This window comes from Petromyzon marinus, chromosome 32 (assembly GCF_048934315.1).
Source record: "Petromyzon marinus isolate PM22_M1 ecotype Great Lakes invasive population chromosome 32, UKy_Petmar_22M1.pri1.0, whole genome shotgun sequence".
NCBI lineage: Eukaryota > Metazoa > Chordata > Hyperoartia > Petromyzontiformes > Petromyzontidae > Petromyzon > Petromyzon marinus.
This window is the reverse complement of record NC_133698.1, coordinates 3,895,876-3,919,973: the sequence shown is the minus strand read 5'-3', so window position 1 is coordinate 3,919,973 and position 24,098 is coordinate 3,895,876. Positions and strand designations below refer to the sequence as shown.

Here is a 24,098-nt window from a genome sequence, read left to right as displayed (position 1 = left end):
AAACAACACTTAACCACAGTGATGCAAAACAGGTTTTGCTTAAGCATGTACAATGATGCTTTGTGTACGTACAATACACTTATACCAGATTATACGGATGTGCGCACAGGTGTTTATGCACGCACGTGTGAGTGCACACACTTTTCTTTGTGCAACATTATTTTTTTACACGTTAAAACAATACACGAACAAATAAATTATTGAACAAATATTTCCCACGATACATTTACATTGCCAAATTATTTATTTAGTTTGCGTTATAAGCCAACATTAATGATTAATGCTGTGAATAAAATAGCCATTTTCATCATGTCGAGGAATATATTCAATGCATTCGTGTGTGTGGAAATTAGTCCGTGCGTGTGTGCATGCATGCGTGGCTACAGCACTGCTATACAAACCTGGCGACCTGAGTTTGATTCCTGCCCATCACCAACATTAGTGACAAAGTGATAACAGAATCGGCCCGAGGTCTCCCATTCGTCTGCGCAGACAACTTCATCGGAGAGACAAATGCAGTCTGCCGTGGTTCCAGCCACGCCAGCCTTCCGTGTAACATTCTGGCCTTAATAGGTGCTCTATAACAGCACTTGTCCCATCAGTCTGCAAAGGCTGCACGTAGGATCTATATTTGTTTTAATGTATTACTTCCTATATTAATGGATTCTTCCTCGGATCGGGGTGTTCTCGCTTCCCTGCACGATTATTATTATTTTAATCACACCCAGGCCAATCAATTCACCATATGCTGCCCGCGATACGATGAGCGATACCACAATATCAGCGTGTTGCTGCGTACGGATCCAGTGCCTGCACGTATCCTCAACTGATCCACCGTCTTCACAACCTAGAGCCCGATTACAACGGAGCGCCACCTCACGCTCCGCAGTGTGCAATTATTTCGAAAGCTGTCAAAATGTAGCAGCCTCCTTTGCTTCGTTGTGCCTGCGTGTGTGCATATGCCAGCCAGCCCCCCTCGTCTGCCGTTCCGGCCTTCATATGCGCTACACGCTAACAGCACTTGCCCCAACACTCTGTTTGGTCTATAAGGGTGATCTTTGTATATGTGTTGTGTGTGTACGCGGCGCGTGTGTACCTATTGGCAGTAATGCTGGAGTGGTTAGCACGGTACGCGACAATCCTGACAACATGGGTAGGGATTCCCCGCCACGCACATCAGTGGCACGTGGTTTGTAATCCTGCTCAGAGTCACCCTTAGTTCGACTGGTGCAGTGTGTGGACATGAGCAATGGGGAGAGAAAGGCGGCCAAAAGCGTCGAAGCTTCTGGCTATCCCACGCTCTCAGATGCATATGTGCCATGCCAGCCTTCGTGGGTGATCGCGACCAGCACTTGTCCCAACAGTCGAACTATAGGAAAAAAAAAACCCTCTGTGTATTATTATGGCTTAATAGGAAACCTTTATTTTGTGCGTATTATTCGCGTGTCTTGTTTATGTACGCGCATTATTTATTTTTGGAGTGAGATGTTGCCACACCACTGTTAATGTCACTGCGTCTTCTTTGTACGCATCTGTATGCACAGCCGCCACGAGAAAGCATTGCGCGTGCCTTCGCAAATGCCCCCATCGAGCATTGCTCCAAAAAGCCATCCCCCAAAACCCCCCGCCGAACGGGGTGCGATGAGCCAACCCTTCCTCCAATCGTGAAGTAGCGTCTCCCCCTGCCTCCCGGGCGATAATGGTTTGCTCCTTGGGATGGAGAAAGGATGCAAAGGGACAGATGTGCGATTCGCTCATAAAAGGACCACCACCTCCAAAGGTCTACATCGGGATAACGCTCCTCTCCTTCTCTAGCAATTTGCAGTTCTGCTCGTTGGTTTTCCCGTGCAACCATGTCGGAAGGGATCCTACACTGCCAGCTTTTCGTGCTGCTCATCACTGCTGCCCTCCTCATTGAGACCGGTGAGCTGCAACGTATATTTCTTAATCGACACAATTAGGATAGCACTTTAATCTCAGCAACTCTTCCCAGCTCGTGTAGCTCTTATTTAGAAAATAAAGACGGTTATTTTTGCTATGTTTTTATTCCCCATCTGTCGTCCGCTAAAAGTGTGCGCATCTGATAGCACGCCGTAACGTTGGTGGGGTGGGGGGGGCTGTAAATAGTACGTTGCGAGCATCACTGGTGTCAAACCGCTGTGCATCATCACTAGTGATTGTGTTTTAATTGATCCGTCAAATGTGTCAATTGAGGAGCCAGCGTTCAATGATAGCATTCGGTTGCTGAAGAAATTGTCAGAGGCAGCAAGAAACAAGGAGGCATGGTGATTTTTTGTTCTCCTCTAAAAATAAAACGTTAAACGAAAGAGTTCCTGGCCGGCTATGTTTAGACTTTCCCCACACATCGTTTGTTTACATCCCAGGACCAACACGCACTTTGACTCATGGAATTGCGCTTATGCAGAAATCACACCAGCGGGCAGTTGAATCTTGTCCAAAAACAAACATGTTGGTTAAAATTAATCGAGTCCTATAAAGGCGGGGACGGGGGGAGGGCTGTTAAAATAGGCACGTGTGCTGGAGACCCCGCGATTAAAGGGCAAATCTGTGATTCGCACCACAGGGACGTACGCATCAAAAACCCAAGCGGTGGATGTGCGCATTCATTAGGGACAACATTCATGTGACTCGAGTCGAATCTGTCAAGGAATAATGCGACATCTGTTGTCCCCGTTTGAAAAACATGTGCTCTATAGTATAGAGGCGATATCGTACAGAGCGATGTGTGCGTGTGTGTATAAATACACGTCTGCGTGTGTGTATAAATACACGTGTGCGTGTGTGCTCATACTCATACGCACGCACGCGCATGTAGATAACACATCACACAGGGCGTTCAGATATGATATAATTGCAATTCCGCACCAAATATCTTTTTCTCCCGACTTTCATTCATTTCAACATGCAGCCCGAGATATCTGGCAGTCAGTCTCCTCAATATGCATTCACAAACACCCACACATCCACCGAATAGCTGCGATAGATAGCATTTCCGTGGGATTTCCGTGTTAGAATCTGACCTCTCACGTGGACAAAAGATGAAGAAGAGATGCGTAGAAGCGTGAATTAAGATGCGCACACGTTTCATCTCTCCTGTCCCCGAATCGATGTAATGAATGTGTATACAGTACATGCATGGCCAGCCCTGCATGCCTCTCAACATGCATGGCTGGAGTGCAAATGGTAGGTCAATGGGTTTGCATTATAAACAAAGAAAGCAGCAACTCCAGTGATGCCTTTAACAATCAGCGTATATTCGCTCACACTCAGATTATAGCTGTGATGGTGTGTCGTACAAGCATGGGTGCGCATCTGCAAATATCTATTCTGCTGTAGAATGTTGACCGACACAATTTAAATTATTTTCATATTTTGCATTTGTGCATTATGAAATATGCAATAACGTTTTAGGAAATTGAGTTCAAAAGGAAAATTGTCAGAAACTATTAACGAATGGTCATCGGTGATTAATGTATGCAACTGGATTTGTCATACACTTATGTCAGGTTATGCTGAGTTTTGATCCGCATACTATTTGACAGAATGATTCACGGCTCATAATGTATACATGAACATTCAGCACAGACAATGCATTTTCACCATTAGGGAAATGCACATTGTCCAGAAAATTAATAGATAGCCATATGACCCTGCCTGCGCTTCCACAACTGCTGCTCGCATGAATAATGCGATTAGGCAGGGTCAGATGGCTACATATGAAAGAAAAGTCTTCGTTTAGTGCAGTCTATTCATATGCTTACAATGTAAACACGAATATAATACCAAAAACACCAACTAGCATACTACTCCAGAATTAGAAATACCACCGGAGTATACCTCTAAAATAGCTTATCAGAAGATGAACGCATGTAACTATAGATGAATGTGTAGATGCATTCATGTATGGCTGTATACGCGTATGTGCGTAGCTACGTTTGTATTACGCGGGTATGAATGCATATGTGTTTATTAACATATAGAATGTATTATTTTTTGTCATGGTAGAGCCCAATGAGACCGTGTAATAGAAAGAGAAGATTCACATACAATGCCGGACCTCCCTTTATACGAGGGCATTTTTGGTGAAATATAAACATTGTGTCTGCAACACAAATTGCTCTTTACATATTACATTAGAACATTGGATAAACAAGTTCCAGAATTGCTATATCAACTTAGTGTATGAATACAATGTAGTCACATGAGCCACGCTTAATTACGGTGAAATTTAATTACAATTTTACTTTGGAAATTAATTCTAGTTCGTATAATTGTTTTTTTTTGTATTTGGATGCTCTCTGTGAACCTTCGTCGTGTTGAGAAATGCTGGCCCGTGTGCAGATGCTGTTCGCAATATGCAATCTCGTGGCCTTTGCTTACAATTGGAAATCAAGTTTAACAACCGCTTATTCCTAATCCGTCATCCCATATTCACAATCCTTATTTGGTATACATCGCAAGAGATCTGCACTCATATGGGATGTGCCTGCATATGCCTCTGCCCCAGGCTGGGAATAAATGAATAATAAAAAAAACCTTTTCCTTTCAGGGAAGCAGTAAGCAAACATGATCACTTTAGGCTGCCTGAGCAAACAGCTGCATTTATAACCCTAGGATACATCTTAGAGCAACACTCACTTCCTGTGTGAGCGCATGTGTGCATGTGCATGTTCGTGGGGAGCGATAGAGTAACTGCGTGCTGCGCTGTGAAATCGGCGAACCGGGTTCAATTCCCGCTCACGGCCAACACCGGTAACGATTATTTGAACCGGTCATGTGAGCCTCCTCTAGGTCGACTCAGCCTCAAATGAGTAGCTGGTGCGGTGTGTAAAAACATTTGCACGGGCAAGGCTAAGGCGGCCGGGCGTGGTGCTGGCCACCCACCCCCTCATTTTTAGTGCCGGCCTTCATAGGTGCTCGCTAACAGCACTTGCCCCAAAAGTCTGTTGAGACTATACGGTGGGGGGGGGGGGGGGTCTTTTTGTGCATGTGTGAGTTGCGGTGGTGTAATACTTCACATGCAGTGCTTATGATCCCAGAAACTTGACCTGCCTCGGTTGACTCGGTCCTAAATGATCACCCAATGCGATGTGTGTGCGTGTGAACTGGGGAGACAAAGGCAGTCAGGTGTGCTACTGAACACCCAACCACTTGCATTCCATTAAGACCTTAATAGATAGTCGCTAACAGCGCGCGCGCGTGTTCACTCACGTCCACAGTTCTGACTACCCTGAATACTGTTTGAATGTGGTTTCCATCAGATCTGGCACAGACGTGACAATTCACATGCTATACATCGCTGTAGCCAAATATTTACCAAGGTAAACGCTCCACTATTTATGTGTGTATCCTCAGCATATAGATTTGAAAAAAAAAATATGCATATTTATTTTCGTAAGATGTTATATGCACTACCAGCGTTCCAAGAATATTATTAATTAGTTCCACTTTTCAACATATGTATACATTTGCACACAATAAACCACCTTTAAGCTATCAAATGTACTTGGGATATAAGTGGCCACAAGTACATTTGTGGATAACAGGAATTACATTTAAGCATCCACAACAACAACCCAAAAGAATTACAGTATTGCAAACAACAGGACAGAATCTCGCACGGTTTCAGGCGTCTCCGAAAATGTTTAATATGAAGCTTCAACTTTTATCGGGTTATCTCCACATCATGCTGGTTCATCACCTTATTGTCTGAAAATTATCAGAAAGCAGCAGTTACTCAGCTGTTAATATCAGTAAGAATTACAATTTCTCTGGATGTCATAGATAACAGGCGTCACAAATATCACTGTGTTCAAAATATTTGCATACATACATCTATGCACGTGTACAGATGTGTACACACGTGTGAACACGTGTCTCGTGTGTACATCACATCCTATATATTGAACTCATTATTTTATAAATATTCTCTTCAACCAATTTTACCAAGAGGACTCTGTGGACTGTGGGCACACATGTATCTTGCCCTTGCAAGCATGCTTGTGGCAGAATTAGAACTTGCAATCTCATGTTTGCAAAGCAAACACTCAATCCGCTCATCTATTCTCCCGCCCTATAGCCAAGCCCCATCGGCAGACACGAAACAGTGCGGTAAGAGCATTTTCAGTCATGGATGGCTGGGAACGCCAAGGTACTCCCATCACTGATTGGAAATAATTGGACACAAAAAACCCAGATTTTTTACAAAAAACCTTTTTTAATGCTGGCATCTGCGTTAAAATATTCTTTGAATTGGCATAGCTACGTACTCAGATGTTCTGGTATTTCGAAATCATACACTGCATGTCCTTAAATAGTCAGTGTCTAAAAACGATGTCTGTGAAATACTGAAGAGCTTCGTATTACACTCTTAGCAATGGAAACACGAGTTGCCCTGATTGAGTGACTGGCTTCAGCCATAGGAATAAGGCTTTTCTGTAACTGGCCAACAGAAATCAAGTTGGTCCGTGTGAAACTGTCTGTGGGTATTAACACATATTGCATTTTAGGAATGATCTTGGTGTTTCTGTGTGTATGAAATCATCATCACGGCAATAGAATACCTTTTATAATTTACTGTCGTTGCTATTTCCAATTTGAAATGGCCTGACACTGCATGTCTACTTTTTTTTTTACATTTTGGCGATTGGAACCTTTGTGTCTGTGTGTGCGTGCGCTCGCTTCGGTGGTAGTTTGGCATCTGTTCATGTGCCCTTGCAGCCAAAGCTGAATGTTTCTCTGCAGGCATTGGAAGAGTCACGCAGACTGCCTATTAATACAATTGGGTACCAGCTGTCATCTGGCTGCTTCTGACCACCAATTCGGCAGTGCGATTCAAATCAACGATGCCATTTCAGAATTTTGAGGTCCGTGGTGTTTGCACCAGTCGACATCATTAACACTCTCGAGCCGATGTTTGCGGGCGGTGGTGCGTGACAGTGGATGGATGCAATTCCTCGAGAACGGCGTTCTTTCTATCGGCCGCTAGGTGTCGCTGATGCTTAAGGAACAGACAGAGGCTATTCAGCTGCTGCATCTCAGCCCATTCTAAGCCCCCCCCCCCCTATTTGGTCCACTGCCAATGAGATCTCCCACTCGCGAAGGGTTCCTCCCTTTCATCTGGGCTGGGGGCGGGAGTGGACACATGCTTCCCCACTCTCACCCCCCTCCACACCATTAGTTATAGACCTCAGGGATAGTTCTAGCGGGGGGGAAGGGGAGCTACTGGACATGCACCTGAGCTCCTAGTCATGTGTGTGTGTTTATATGTGGGGAGCGAGAGTATAGCGGTTACCGCGCTGCGCTATAAACCCGGTTACCCGGGTTCGATTCCCGCTCACGGCCAACACCGGTGACGGTTATCTGAACCGGTCCTGGGCCTCCCCTAGGTCGACTCAGCCTCAAATGAGTACCTGGTGCGGTGTGTAAATTTCGCCACTAGGGAGACGAAGGCGGCCGGGTGTGGTTCTGGCCACCCCACCCCACCCTCTCCCCTCTTGTTCCTTTGCGGACCTTCATAGGGGTGCTCGCTAACAGCATTTTACCCAATAGTCTGTTAAAAAATATATATATATACGGGGGATCATTATTTACATATGTGTATCATTGTGTTTGTATTGATATTAATAGGTGCTCATTAACGGCAATTTCTAAAACAATAAAAATATATATGGGGGGCATCTATATAGTATTTGTGGCCTAGTGGTTAGAGCATTAGTGCACTTCACTTTGACCCCAGTGGCCAAGGTTATATTCCCTGTCATCGATAACATCAGCGAAACATGGTCTATAACCCACTCCTGGACCTCCCCAAAGTGAACTCTGCCTGGAATGAATGGCTGGTGCATGTAATCATCAACTCGGGATAGACAAAGGGAGCCGAGTGTTCTAATAGCCACCACTAACCTTATATACCATGCTGATCTTAACAGGGTGCCGTGTTGAGTGTGCATGTACTGCAGTCGGATCCTTGAAATCTGGGTTAAATTCAGCAATTCACAACATCGCTGTCAAGTAAGATATAAAATTGTCCTGGACCGTACCTCGGTTAACTTGGCCTTAAATATGTACCTGTTGCAATGTGAGAACATCAGCCACTGGACAAAGGTGACCGGGCACGTTGTTAGCCACACCACCCACTCATGTATAGTCATAGCTTTAATAAGGCTTCACTAACAATGCTTGCTCCATCAGTGTGTAAGGTTCAACTGGGGATCTTTGCCTTGTTATGATCAATAATGTGTGTGTGGGTATTTGTATACTTGTGTGGTCATGGCTGACTGGATGTGAGCACGTCTCTGAATCTGCGCAGGCTTGTGCTTACCATTTTACAGGCTAAAAAAATACACTATTTTAAAGGCTGTTAAGCTGGCTGTCACCAACAAAAGCACAGATTTGAATAATTTAACCTTCAGAGATGTCATTCCACATAGACACGCTATATTATATTTATCTGTATGCTTATTTACCCACCAAATCCTCGCCGTAAGTATGTTTTGCAGTAAGGGGCGATGGATTATATATTCCAAAGAAGGAATTCGAGGGTAATATTTCAAATTGGGACCATGATGGCAGCACACATTTGATATAATCTTGCGAATGGTGTTACGTGATTTTTTTTGAACGCCCACTGTAAAGCAGATGACGCGTATCAAATTACTTTATTACTTCACTCGCAGTTATAACCAGGGCGGCCGCTGAAAATCGAACCGTAGACCTTTGCAACAAGCGGCCAAAATCGCTACCACAAGGCCACGTCACCCGCCCATCCTAATCAAAATGCCCTGCAGTAACCGCGTGTACACAGAATGGAATTCTTTAACACGCAGTCGGAATGATTCACACGCACACATGCTTGTGTACACACGTGCACAGCCCACTGGAGCGGGGGTTTTAATTGCACACGGGAGGCTGCGAGTGTGTCTCTGCACCAACGCTTGCAGGGATTGATGCCTATGTGCTGCGCTGGGGTAGACCCCATTGGGCCGGGCTTCCACTGCCACATTCCGCATGTGGATGATTGCGACGTCATGCCATGACAAGATACCTAACGCCTTAATAATGGATGATACCTTTAATGGATACCATGTACATTTGAGGGAGGCTATGCTATTTCCGGTTTGGAATAATTTATTTTAATTATAGCTTCATTTCAGCCTGAACGCTGTTCCAGGAATTATTTTGGCAGTCACATCCATCTCGCCTCGTTTTGTCGTCATCGTTTGTTTTAATATAAATCTGTTCATGAGATGATATGAGTATAGAGTACAATAATATAGGATTGGTATGGATAGTCTTACGTTGTACTATACACTGATACACTATTAACAGTCAGACTAGCAGCGTTGCAGTCAATATCAATATTTGGCCCTGATTTTAGCCAATGTTTCAAAGAGCACATGCCATTGTATTGCTCTGGCTCATCATCCCTCTAGGGTCGATTAAATTAGCACAAAATATGTAGGTTTTCTCAGCCAATATTGAAATAGTTGTATATTGCTCAGTGCTACAAAATTTTGTCTAAGCTAATTTACTGAAAGAAAAGATTTGAAATAGCCAGTCAGTGCTAAAACATTTTGTGTTAGCTAATTTACGGAAATAAAACATTTGAAATAGCCAGAATACATAACTCTTCGTTGAATGCATGGTTATTAAAATAACAGCTGTTTTAATTTTTCATTTTCAAAGTCATAGAGCATCAAATGGTCCAGAATCTGTGATGGAGATTCCAGATTTCAATGGTGGAGTCCAGTTTCTGTATACGGCAACCGCTGTTGGTATGTTAAAAATTAGAATGTCAACCTACCCAACGCATCTGAGCTTTACAAGACTGAATATACAATTAGGAGCAAAATGTATGTGCCAAGGTGCAACATGTAATTTCGCACATACTTTAAGTTGTCTGATTGTGGATCATGGCTAACTCATTGAGCACCTATTCAATAAATAATAGAACCAGACACATTTTTTTCCAAAATGTAAAATTTTCACTCGAAGACTTATTTTTAGATGGTAACATAAAAGGAACCGAAGGGTGAGGGAGGGGGTGGCAAGGTATGGTTGCAGTGGTTAAGAACGTCATCACTTTCAGTTCCACCTCCTACGACGAGTGAGATCGGGCGGTGTAAGAGGTGATGGTACTCGTAGAGGGCAATGACGGCGCTGGTGGTGAGTTTCCACCAATTAAAGGGCTGCCAAGTAATCATTGCACCTCGCTTTACACACTCACGCTGTTGACAGTGGAGGTTGTTGCGAGAGTACTAAATATTACTGAATATATAGCTGAATGGGAATGTACGTAATGCATCTCTGTTGTTCCCGTTTCTTTTTTTATTTAGTAATTCTGTATTGTTCATTCCACAAACACCCAGATATCTCACTTGGCGTTATTATTCGAGGTAATGAGCCAGAGCAATTATCAATGGCCTCTAAACTGCATTAAATGTCACGCTATGCTAATATCAAAACTTGAACACTTTCAGCATAATCTTGATGCACTTTTAATATGTATCAAAATAATAATCAGGAAATTAAAATACATCATAAAATAGTGTCACGTGCGACACCTATAAACGACAACAACAATAATATATATTTTAAATTGTAAAAACTATTCAAGGATGCATTTCAGTGTTTGCACATTTGCTGGAGTGCCAATCATGCATATTTATTGTTTACCTAATGCCTTACTCCTTTTCTGCCCAGAGAACATTTTTAAACACCACGCAAATTCCCTTTATGCTTTAGTGATGAGTACAATGCCACTAATTCTTATTGCATAGGTATTTTTTATGTTATTTTGGAAAGCATTCTCATATGGCTTTTAAAAATATATATGACAACACTAGTGTTGCTTTTTCAGCAATCAACATTCCGCAAACAAACCGGTAATAATTGTTTTCATACTCATAAATGCTATATCACTAAGAATGCTCAACAATATCGAGCCTGCCCTATATTTATTTTTGGTTCTGAACTTGCAGTTGATGGGCACCAACGCTTAGCACAGTTGGCTATGCACGGTGCGGAAGACGTTAAACGTACACGCATACACAGGGTCGTTTAATTAAGGAAAAGCTTGTGCTTTTCATTTTAAAAACACGTGCCTTGCAGTTCAGTACATTTGTAAGTAAGCAGGCCATGTGTTGAGTCTAGAGGTCGTAACTCATAATCATAAGGTTGCGAACTCAAATCCGTCAAGTCCATCATCTCTCTGATGCCAATACAATCACGGGCACCTAGTGAGTCGCCAGTCACCAGTGTTCATCTGTTCCAGAGCCTGTATCTAGCCATATGACTTGTAGGATTTCTACAACTAGCAGGTTAAACAAATTACCGCCCCACCATATTTTGAGTAAGGCGACACTTTCAATCCGAGTTAAAACAGGCTTATTATTATTATTCAGTCCTAAGTGTACACACTATGCCCATCACTTGGCAGTATGGTTCAAGCGTGCAGAATTTTTTTTTTTTTACCGCGGTAATGAAGAAGTGAGAGATTTCTTGCGGCAGAACACATCCGGCCTCACTGACACGCGATGCACGGCTCTCGACGCCACCAATGCTAGTTCCAACCCGATTTCACCTGCCACCACCTCCCCCCACCACCCGTTCCCCCAGTCTTTCTTACTCTTCCCTGGACGCGTATTGTTTGAAAATCGAATACCCCCTCTTAAAATACTGGAGATGAGCCTGGCGCAATTACTGAAGCATAGCAGTTGCCAATTGCATCTACCTAATTGCCTTTGCAAGTGCACCTATAACTTCGCTGGTCCAATGCTATATATTGGATGCATCTATTTACATATTCTTGGTTCTTTCAGGTAAAGTCACGTAGATAAAAAAATATATATAAATACTACATTGAAAATAATTAAAACCAAAAACCCACGACGTTTCGATCGCAACCAAGCCATCTTCATCAGGCGATCTTCATCAGGCGCCTGATGAAGACCGCTTGTGTTGCGATTGAAACGTCTTCGGTTTTTTGCTTTTATAATTTTTTATCTATTATTATTTTTAAAAAATTCTATTTTTTTGTTTTAATTTTTTTTTCTATCTACGTGACTTTACCGAAAGAACCAAGAATATGAATTCCTGCAGTCACGAAAGTTATAAGTCAAATCTATTTACATATTTACATATATTTCAAATAGTAACAATATGGCACTAAATATACGTCTGGGATACAAGTTAAGGGATAGCCTTGGTGAAGTCAAAGTGATTTCCTCCTCCAATGAGCATTGAAGCAGTGATTATCTCCTGCTTACAGATTTCACAACAAACCGGTCCTCATTTTTATCAACCCTAGAGGGATGATGGGCAGAGTCAATCCCCAACCAGGATTTCAGTGTGCATCCTCTCCCACTGGGGCACCTGGCCGGTTAGTTCGTTGTTAATAGTGCACAAATATCACCGTTAGCACTGGTTTGCAACAGAACATGTAAATTAGGCTACCATTGTGGGAAACAGTCATTGTTCAGAGAGAGACCAGCCAGATTGACAGACTTATAGTGAGATACCACACTTAAATTGAATGCGTTGAAAACAGTGCGAAATTTGAAAAGTGTTGACGCAAATAGTTTTTAATTTACATGTGAAAAGTTTTCTAAAGCAAGATCAAGATGTCATAATAGCTGAAGCTATGATGTCACCTTCATTAGCGCTGTATCAAAGCTTGTAACTGTCTAAATCGGATACATTAACTGATTTCTAAATATAAAGTATTTTTTTATCAACTACAGCTAAAACATTTGTGTCATGGAAATAAAAAATAAATATGTGAAATTCTATTTGTAAAGTCATGCATGATGTAATGTTAAGTATATTGGACACTATGCATTACATGTATTATTATGTTAAGCAGTTTTTTTATCGTTAGCTAGGATCCACACTGCCGAGCATTTGCAAATAAACGTGTTTTGTGGAAACGTTTTAAGCTTTTAAAAACTGACACATTCAGGCTATTTTCTCTTTAAATAATGCTGTACCTGTGCAGGAAAAGAAAAGGACAGAAACGGATAATGTTTGTGAATGCAGTTTCGCTTTCACCTCGACTTTGGTTATGTGATAGAGGTAAAGATTATTTAAATGTGTGACGGGCTGATGGCAGGCCTTTAAAAAGTCAATGTTTAAATATTGATGCCCCTGTTAAATGGAATGATATCGTGCCTGCCCTTCATTTATCAATTTTACCATCGCAATCAAATTACATTTCACAGATTGGTCTACTGATTGGTAACACATGCAGGCAAATGTTTATAAGCTGATAATAGGGCCGGCTATTGCTCTTGCCACGAATGCATTTTATTTACATTGAATGTTTCCAACAGATATAGTTTAATTTTGTAAGTGAAATCATAATCATCATGATCTCTCCAAGCCACTGCCTTCACGTTTAATGTTTCATCAAAACTTCATAGCACGACACATTTTAAGGCTAACTTGTTTAAGTTCATGCGAGTTTTTTTTTTAGACTATAAGCATATGTGATTCAACTTACGGTGATTTGTTTACAATTGCACGAAAGTACTGTAGTGTATATGTGCCACTGTTCATTGCTCCTGCATTGCTATCCTTCTTGCTCAGCTTTGGAAGAACAGATTCGTTGTTCTCAAAGCACTGGATATTAATAAAGCATCTGCTCTCCTGCATAGGTTTTTGTACAGTTATGCTGCCAGCTTTCCGTTGTGTTTTCAGTAGAACCTGAAATACATGAAATGGCTAAGGATATAAACAACACTCGGATGCAATGCAATGTTGATGATATTTCGTGGGAAAGAATTGCATTCCAATAGATGTGAACCATATAGGAATGAAGAACACAACTAATGTGCCTCACTGCTAAAACATGCATTAGGCAGTACTTGTCTCCATTGGCAAGTTTAAGGACATTCCATATTCTCATGGCCGGGGCCAGTCTTTGAATGGGAAAACTGCTATTTACCTCCCATGAAATGGCATTACTTGTATCAATCCTGGATAAATAGTGGGCTGAGCCAACTCATGATAGGAATTTGAACTCACAATTTCAAAATATTACAATAATGAGTTCTCTGCCACAGCATCACTGGGCTGTATGAAAAAGCCAATACAATGGTTGGACAAAATAATCTGGAATGAAGTTTATATTAATACTCGACATCATCACTGAGTGTTCTGTCCATGGGCAAGTCAAAGGCACAATATTCTCCTCCATGTTGCTGTCTTCTATCATCGAGCATTGCCATTCTTGCTCTTACTCTCACATCCATTTCGGGCAGAACAATTGTGTCTACATCCATGGGATTGACAGCCAGTGGAATCCCCAAAGTGCAACGTTAGAGAGCAAATACTGGAGAGGTCAAGAGTTCACGAGGTCACAGGGGAGGAAATTGCCACATTGGGACTATATTACAGACATCTATAAAGACCAATGTTGAGCCGTGGATTGCAAAGTTGTTGCTGTGATAATAGGGTCTTAAATTGGTTTGTGCCAATTGCCACCTGCTACCCAGAATTATCAGTAAAATGTAAAGATACAGCCCTTACAACTGCTCGTGAAAGGGCCTCTGCTATAGGGAGTCTGTATGGAGTTCTAAAAACTATTTGTCCTACTCGTTTACACTGGCCAAACATCTTGAAAGAAGTGGGGGAGTATCCACATTTCCTCACACCACGCACGACTTGCCAATGGTATAACTAGTACACCCATTTATATAGTTGGTTGGACAGAGGTGGGGATATGTAAAAAAATATGTTTGGAAGCAAATATTGTGCTTCGGTAAATTTGCCTTTGCAATAATTCCTTTAATGTCTTCGACAAAAAAAATAGCCACTGTGTACACTATTGATAATCACATTTTTGCATGTATAGATGTGCAAAAGTCTTATTCGCTCCAATTTTATGCACACTGATGAATGTACGTGTGTTTACAAACAGTGCAAATGCAAAACCACTAAGAGCATTACACAGTGTACAGCGTCGCACAATCTGGGTCATCATCAGATTTCGAAAACAAATGCGGGTGGCGTGAGCATTTCATGGCTTAATGCTGTGCATGCTGGGAAAGGTAAATATCCTGCCGGCGTGTTTAGGAGGTGGCCTTCGTTGAGCCTCAATTTTCCAGGATCTTCAGTGCCATCTAAAATCTCATTTCGGTGAGGAACTGGTCACGGCATACGTGCGTTTGTAAATTCTACCGACTCAAAATTGGTCCAGTGGGCAGAGCAATAAGTTGGTTTCCCATGTCACGCTATGCTCTACAGCCTTTCCACTTACCCTGGTGCAATAAGACAGCCTTGGCTTAGAAAGCAACTTGTCTGAACAGCAGACTTCAGTGTGGAAGGGTAAACTATGGTTAGTGCGTTTATTGCTAGTATCAAAAATGTATTTGGTGGAGTATTATTTTGTAATAATGCTACTAAATATATTGCTGTGTCATATTATAAAATTGGAATAAACTATATTTCTGTCTCTCACTGTGTGTACCTGTGTAACAACATAGGTTTGTTTCCCTGCCATGGACAACACCAATGGCAAATGCTATGTGAACATTATGAGACCTCCTTTGCCAGTAACAAGATATAGTAATAGATTTTTACCCTTTTATCTGGCACAAAAACGGACACCTTTATACATGGGATAATGTTTGCAATGGTTATTGCAAACATGATCCCTTGCTATGTGAACATGTTTTGGGCTTCCTCTAGGTACACTCAGCCTAAAATAACTACCTGAGTTAGTATGTAAACATCAGCAATAGGAGACAACCATAGTGTTGACCAAACCACCCTTTTAGTCTCAGCCGTCATAGGTACTCACCCACCAACAGCACTTGCCCCAACAGTCTATAGAGTTACAAAGGTGGGGTTTTGTCCTTTTGAATGTGTATTACACTTAATAATCCCTGTGGATGGACTGCCTGGTACCATCTCAATGTGAAATTCATTCAACTGTGTCATTAGTAACCACACCTGGCCACTCTTGCCGGTTTAAGTCTACCTAGGGGTATCCCACAACAGATTCACATACCATCTGTCACTGATGTACAGAGGTGGGAAACAAACGCTGGTCACTGGGATTGCAGCGCAGCTTGCTAACCTCTCTTCCACTGCTCCATTCGCACACTCGAATCGATACGGCTGTCATTGCAGACTGAAAGTGATTCGCTCGTCCGCTGCTCCCCCGAAGCATTTAAACAATTGAGTAGCAGATGTCTTTCTACTTAGCGATGACAGCAAGGAACATTGCGGAGTCCCTAAGAAGTTCCAACCACCTGTTGCAGTGGTAGAAATCACGACTGTCAGTCCACGAGTTTGCTCGTGCACAGGAACGTTCTTTCATGTTAGCTTGAATTTTAGAATCAACGCATATTCTGGAATTGTCTGCCATTCACTTCCATGAAAAAAAACTAAAACGACAAAAACATTTATCAATAATGCTGCCGTAAAAAAAGGTATATAATAGGAGACATTTTATGGGCAATGGCCCTTCCTCACAGCACAGAGACACTATAAAGAAGGGCCACTGCCGAAAACGTTGGCAAATATATATTCTCTCTTTAAGGGCAGCGTCATTGATGAGTGTGTTGCGTTGTTGAATGTGAGCTTGTGTACCACTGCCAATGCAGCGTCACAATGAGTTTTGTTTAATCATGCAAAACATAGGACTGCATATTAATGAATATGTGTGTGTAAATGTGTATGGGTAAGTAACTAGCCGGAAGGTTAGAGAGCTTGACCTACAGTTGGACACTCTGTGAGTTCAAATAAAGGTCAGAAGTCAATTTTCCAATTGTCACAATACATCTGAGATCAATAAAAAAAAATTAAAACTTATTGATTATTTAACGACAGCAGTCTTCTATGGAAAATCTGCCTCCTGCCATAGAAATATGTAACTCGTACTACTGGCCAACAGATGGCCGCTACCACACACATGTTTTATTTAATTACAGTGTAATTGAAAAATATATATATTTTAATACCCAAGTAAAAACACATGCATAGAAAAAAATTACGGCGAAAAAATATTCAAATTCCTCAGTACAAAAAGAAATTGCATCTTCTGTACAACTGTATTCTGTTCCAAATCAATCAAGTGTTGCTATTCAGTCACGTCACGGATTGACAAACATTCATGTAAATGTGTTGAGACTTTAATGAGTGGCATTATTTTGTAGATATACTATTTTTGCAAATAATGATGATCAAAAATTCAAAGTGACTTCATAGTAAAATGAGTAGTGGGTGGTGCCTGTTTAAGTGAGTCCTTAGCCATATTTGGAAATGACACATTCCAGCAGCATGCTGTCTACCTTCATATAAAATCGCATAAATATGCTGTTTATATGTTTTTCATGTTACTGTCTGAAAAGGCACATACACTCGAAGAAGTGTCTTTCTCATTGTCTCTAAATATACTGGAGGGAAAACTCAGATTTACCTCAGAGCTGCTGGTAATGCCACAGTTAGAAATATGAATTTAGTTAAATCCAAGTGGCTGGGAAATGAACCAGGAAACGTATTGCACCACTCACATGATATCACAACAATTACCATCCAACTATAACGGTGCTGAGTAACAATAGTTCACAGGTGTTTTCCCAGTAAGACATTTTTTTTGTGAATTGCCAAAAAGAAATATAGTTCAACTAATTTGCTTAAATTAAATGTGGTAGGTAATCATTATAGATGCAATGAGGAAGAGAAGGCTATGATTGGTGGGGCATGTGTGCAGGATTGGGGGAGGTCTCATTACCCAGCATGGCAATGGTATGGCACCCAGAGGTCGGTAGCCAACGTGAAGACTTAACAGCTGATATTGAAATGCCGTAAAAGCAGACCTTGGAGGTCAGACATTGACTTTGATACAGCTACAAGCTCTAACAAAAGAATGGAAGCAATATTGCGGTGTGGTAACATCAACAGCATCCACAGCTATGACCCGTTGACCTTGAGTTGAGCATAGTGTAGTGTGGCAGGGTGGCACTGTGTTTACAGTGTACAGCTTGCAATTTGAATGCTTTGGGTTCACATATTCGTTGGAGGGTGACTAGGCCTTTTCATCTTTCAGGGTCAAAATGAAATACAAAAAAACTTTTTGTTGAAAGTCAACAGTGGTTGTCTATTGACAAACTGGTCCAAGCCAAAGAAATGTTTAACATTCCTCAGTTCCTGGAATGAAAAGTAGTGCCTCATAATATTCGTTTAGAGGGTGGAAACACTTTGATATGGCTTTGAATAAACATATAATTGTATCTCATATATTTATATTTATTCATGTTAAAGTATGGTTAAACAACCCCTACGACCTTCAATGTTATGTGGAGGGATTAATTTATTTCCTAGAGCTCAACTCTTGCCAAAATCAATCTCTGACCATTGTATTTATTTTATTGACACCTGGAGGGTGATGGCTTGAGCCCGAACCTTGACCAATATTTGAACTTGCAACGTTCCAAATGAGAGTTGAGTGATTTAACCACAACACCATTCTAATGACTTTATTGGTTGAATACTTGAAGAGGTTCTTTCATGTCCTTTTCAAATCATCTTTTCACTATGTCCCTAAGTTGATTGTTCCCATTAGTAAAGCCAGCAATTCAATAAGGCAACAATGATTATCTTGCTAAATACAAATTGTCAATTTTAGAAACAAAATTTATTGAAATATATTCATATTCACAATAAATTATTGATCATGACCTCAGTCTTATCGGTTAATTGAGCAGATGTGTTCTAATTGAGCAGGTGTATCACTGCCTCGTGCTCAAAATGAGCACGAGGCAGTGATCATCGATTCCGGTTGAAGAATTGTGCCAGAAGTTGAATTTCCACATTCCTTTGACAAGGTGTCAGTTCATCTAATCAATGAACAAAGGATATCGATTTTTTTTCTTGCCATAGAGAAATTATGTGTTGGGTTGGCCTCCCAGTCACAGACTTCCCACTTTATCACTGCAATACCACATGGCTAATATTACCTCATGGAGTCTGACTGCTTCATATTCTGGAGACGTTTCCAACCCAGCAGAGTCGTTCCCTCTGAATGATTACACTAAGTGGTGTCTGCTCTGACCTATTATGAAGCCCATCATTGGAAACGTGTCCACGCAACGGCTCTCTGAATCGTGCCAATGAAGGAATCCTTAACCGTTTCTTTCATTTCATGAACTGTTCAGCTCTCCATTCCATATCCAGCTTCGGACACAACTAATAAATGAAGAATCCTCGCTGAGAATGCAATTTTTTTTAGCATCATTAGATATTGCCTAGATTTTTTTCATGTCACTAATGTCTTTTCTTAGCATGAATTTATATCATATTATGCTCACTCAGGAAAAGGAATACATTAATTTCCGGGCAAAAGTACTGGTTTTTAATAACTTGATTTAAAGGGGTGTGTTGCAGTAAAAATCTGGCCGGGTGGCACTTATGTATGCATGTATGTTGAACTTCGTTCATACTGTTCATTATATATAAAGTAATCGACTCACATCTTCGAGTCCTGCTTAAGGGTCAAGTTGGCATGTCTTCTCTCAGGGCTCAAAAAAATTAGCAGAAGTTTAGCAATAGATGGATGCCCCCCACAATGGGCAAGCATATACCTTGTTTTTAACACTCAGTTTGAGCACTACCTTGAAGAAAATTCGTATGTAAGTTTTGTGCCAATTTGCTGATCACAAGGTGTGAAGCCCAATTCTTCTCAAATCCTCACTGCCAAATTCGCAGCTGGGGATGTGCCAAGTTAGATCATACTGATGTCACCACATTAGCCCCACAAACAAACCAAGCTATCCAATCAAGTATTGTCTCACACATGAACACACATACACACCCACAAATGCTAATGTTTACTTGCGATTTTTTTTCTGCTCTCCACTGAGCCACGGAATTGTAGTTCTAAGCCGTGTTTGGCTTAGTGCTAGAATGAGGATGACGAAGATGATAACACCCGAATGGAGGCTCATAACAGGTGCTGCTAATGTTAGAAATAAATAAGTCATCATCATCATCACTATCACCATCATCATCAATATTATCATCATAATTGTGATCCTTGTTTTAATCATCTCTTCTCTATGAGTTCATGGACCTTATCGCTGTAAATGGGACTTCCTGCCCCACATAGAGCGGCAAACGCACACTAAATCGAGCACACAGACGTGAAGGATGATGGGATGGGTAACCACGTCCCCAGTGCGATTAAACGCGATTCCGCACGCTGATCGAAGGTTTCCGCCCACGGATAAACACTTTCTACGATCACTCAGCTCCACTCTACCTCTTCGCTGACGCTGCTCTGACCCCACCCTGACCCCGCTCACTTTGGGCGGGTCTGCAATTGTGATGGAATTGGCTCGTTTTTTATACGAATGAGCAAAATGCAGGATCAACTTTGTTAAATGGCATCCAAAATTAAACATAAATGGAGCCTCTACATCATTAGACCTCCTTCGCCAGTACCAAAATGTAAAAATAGGCCGTCCCTTGGTGTGGACCAATCAGTTTCAAGGACAATGCATATATTATGATTGTATGTTTTTTTGTTTGCATTTTGACTGCAGGTGTTGTGGTTAATGCAGACATGGATCCTTGTAAAAATGTTTCAGTTTTATTGCCAGAAAAAAGGGAAAAACCCTATTATTACAAATGGAGCCTTTGAATTGTACTCCATATTTACGTAGGAGGCTGGGTGGCTGGATGTTTTATGATTCTATAAGTAACATTTTGCAACAGCAGTGAATTTAAGTGACCACCAGGTACTCATAAGCAAAATATCAGGAATGAAACAGAATCACAAATGATTGCCCCTTGGTCTTTTCATCATTGTTAAGTTCCACTCCTTCCTCAGCTTTTATAATTAATCACTCTGCATACACCGCACATGGGAGTTTGTTAATGGTGTAGAACTTTGCGAAACTAGTGGCGTACATGTGGCAGATGTTAATAGCTTCAAAGTCACAGTGTAAATTTAGTCTTCCAAAAATAAATCCCAGAAATGTCTCTGCTGGGTCTACAGTAGGTGGGAGGTGATGACAGCTGATATAATCTCGAGGCCTTGTGGCAATGCCGAGAAGAAATGAGTCTCGCCTACCTTCAAAATAAAGCTGCAAATACATTTGAAATGAGTTTTGGTCAATTTAATATTGCACAAGTATATTTGGCTTTGTATAGAAACCCAATACAATCTGTTGCTGCTTTTAACATATACTGTAATGTTTACACATTTTACATGCATGTACACTCATTTTATTTATTATATCGTCTTGTCTTTTACGAAACAGAATTTTTATTTTCCATCCTTTTTATGTTGTTCTAATTATATCCCAACCATGCCATTCACTGTGTGTCATGTAATGAAAAAAACAATTGAAGAATTCTCACAGGAGGCAGTGCATCAGGCCTTGTCAGGGAATGGCCTCCTGGACATGATGTGACAATACAACTTCAAAAGTCATGTCCGTACGTTTTTTTAATCCGGTGCTAAGTCACACGCCCTTATATACCATTACAATTATGTTCACTTGTGCGGAAATTAGACGGAAAAGGTTTTAGTCCTCAGAGCTAGAATATGCCAGAGCAACAGACAAGCCTTACTTAACGAGGTGCATTTTTTTTTGTATCAGTCATTAGTGACTTGGCTGAGACAATACACTCGCTTTACTCGAGAACCCAGTTCAATCGTTGATAGTTGTAACTTGGAATCTCGCAAAGGATGTCAGCGGTGCCAGATCAGTACTCTGACATTGTTATCCATGGAGCACTTCACTACTTTGTTTTATGTAATGCTGTTTTTAAATGTAATGCTGTCGTTCATAAAAAAATCATCAATTTGTGAAGTGATGGTGTGGTGGATAGCATGCCATATCAAGGCTTACACATATGTACATTTGAAGAGGTTGTTAATTAAAAGATGTGTTGTGAATTGCACATCATGATGATGATGTGTTTAATACCGAATGGTAAGGTTACCCTATACTGTGGGAGTGTCGCAGTATAGTTGTGCCATTTACCAATTGTCTCCAACGTGCTGGATTACACTATTTTCACATTGCTCTTAATCGTGTAAAAAAATGTAATCCTGTACAAATAAAAGGCATGCATTTTTTTTAAGTCAGCTGTCGGAAACTAACAACCTCCACAATAATTGATCTAATTTTAGATTTGTGAAGGGAAATACAGTTTATTAATTTTGACACCGCAATTCGGGAACAATATCAAATATATGTCCCCTCTCATAATTTATGCTATTAAATGTGGACATATAATGGCACTATTATGTTGTCCCCATGAGTGGGTCATTGTGTGCCACTGCCATGGTCAAATTAGGATAATTATCCATAATTAAGTGCCTTAATTGAACAGCAGTTAATGTTATTAAACCACTGAACCAGTTTGCATAGTCGCCGGTTTGATTCCTGAAGATGCTCAATATTGTATTGCAGTACAACACCAAAGCACCTTTTTAAACAATTTGACCCTTGTAAGATTATGTTTGGTGGTATTGTTGCCTGCATCTCGGATATAAATTCAAAAAAGTGTAATAAAACATATATATTCTCTCGTGCAATCAGTATTTCATAACGAAGTAATCAACTGTGCTTTTAACGTGCTCATACATCGTTCAATGTTGAGATCAAGAGGTCACCATAGCTACGTGCTCTTTAGGCCACCACACATCTCTTATGCTGTCATGCTTTTCTCTAACTCTACTCTGCCATGTAATTTCCTAGCATTCAATGCATGCATCTATATACTAAATCACAATATTATTAATTTCCTGATACCTATCAAATATATGCAGCAACTGTTCCTTTCCGATTAGGTGACACCTCAAGTGGAAAAATACTCCAAGTCTATGCTTATGAGATTGATGATGATATTGATGGCACATATGATGAAAATCATTAAGGAAAAAAATACGAGATGAAGGGTCTCATTTTTATATGTTGCTTTAAGGAAGATGCAGCCCAAGAAGCTATAAAGTACTATTTTATTACATGACCAAAACATCATCAATCCATAGCAATGGAGCAGTTTGATTATGTTACTGGCAATACAAAAAAAAACCTGCTGATTCACATTTCAAATCCCGGTTCCTAGCTACATGATGGTTTTCCAACCTTATGGTTTTAAAATTTCCCTCCACACACTGCCTCCACAGATTAACATGGAATGGCTCCCAACAGGGCTGGATTAAGTTTGATGAGAGCCCGGGGCTGTTGTGGTTTTTGAGGCCCCTCTGTGCAAATCCAGTTCCTTCCCGTTGACTGTCTTACCAGCCACAACCCATGCACGATGTCAAACAATCCATTGATAATTTCCTCGGTTACTTCATTGCCTGGGTTTGTAACCAAAACTAGGATGTGTCATAGGACGCGGCGCTATTTGCATGTTGACCATTATAAAGCAGTATTTACAGGGGGGGGGGGGGGGCTTCAATATCAGAACGACTCCAGAGTGACCATGACAGAACTCCAGGCCACTATGCCAGAGTGTTTACATGAATGGCACTTCCACTTTGTCCTCTTATAGGTAAATATGATTATGTTCCTATTAACAAAGCCTCGGGTGGGCTCGTGCAGGACCTGCAGCAAGAAGGGATGATGGCCGATGGTCAAGACAAGCGATGAATTTGGCAGAAAAGCAATGGAATGTGTCTGAGAGGACGTCCTATTTGGAGATGGAGGGGTGAAACGTTAAATGCTCGGTCGATTGTTTCATCGTATGATCATGACAGATGGCGACAGCTTAGGGGAGGCCTTCTTCCAGCAGTGGCGTGATCATTACTGATGACGACGATGATGATGATGATTAACAAGGCTCCAAACTTATGTTGGATAACACACAACATCAACGTTGATTACGCAACAACAAAACAGGAGCCACTTGTTCTTTGAGCCGTTTCTTACTTTGATTGATAGCAATCCAAAAGCAAACATACAATAGGTGCAATTCCAACAACAACTCTACGTTGACCACTTCACAATAGCCCTCGTCTGTACAATTTTACAAGCAGGCTTCAAATTGCACACTAACATAATTCATGAGCCGGACAACATTTCTGTCCCTGAGATCACAGTAACAAGCAC

General features: G+C 41.1%; 1 protein-coding gene across 1 annotated transcript in view; it reads left to right on the top strand.

The window, feature by feature from the left end:
* The first annotated feature begins 1,698 nt into the window (after positions 1-1,698).
* The window catches only part of LOC116948082 (cell adhesion molecule 2-like), a 130,216-nt gene continuing 107,816 nt past the window's right edge, over positions 1,699-24,098 (top strand). The window contains exon 1 of the mRNA XM_032964397.2: positions 1,699-1,923. Within this exon, the coding sequence (XP_032820288.1) occupies positions 1,854-1,923 (70 nt within the window). The 5' untranslated portion in view covers positions 1,699-1,853. The remainder of the gene's footprint in view (positions 1,924-24,098) is intronic.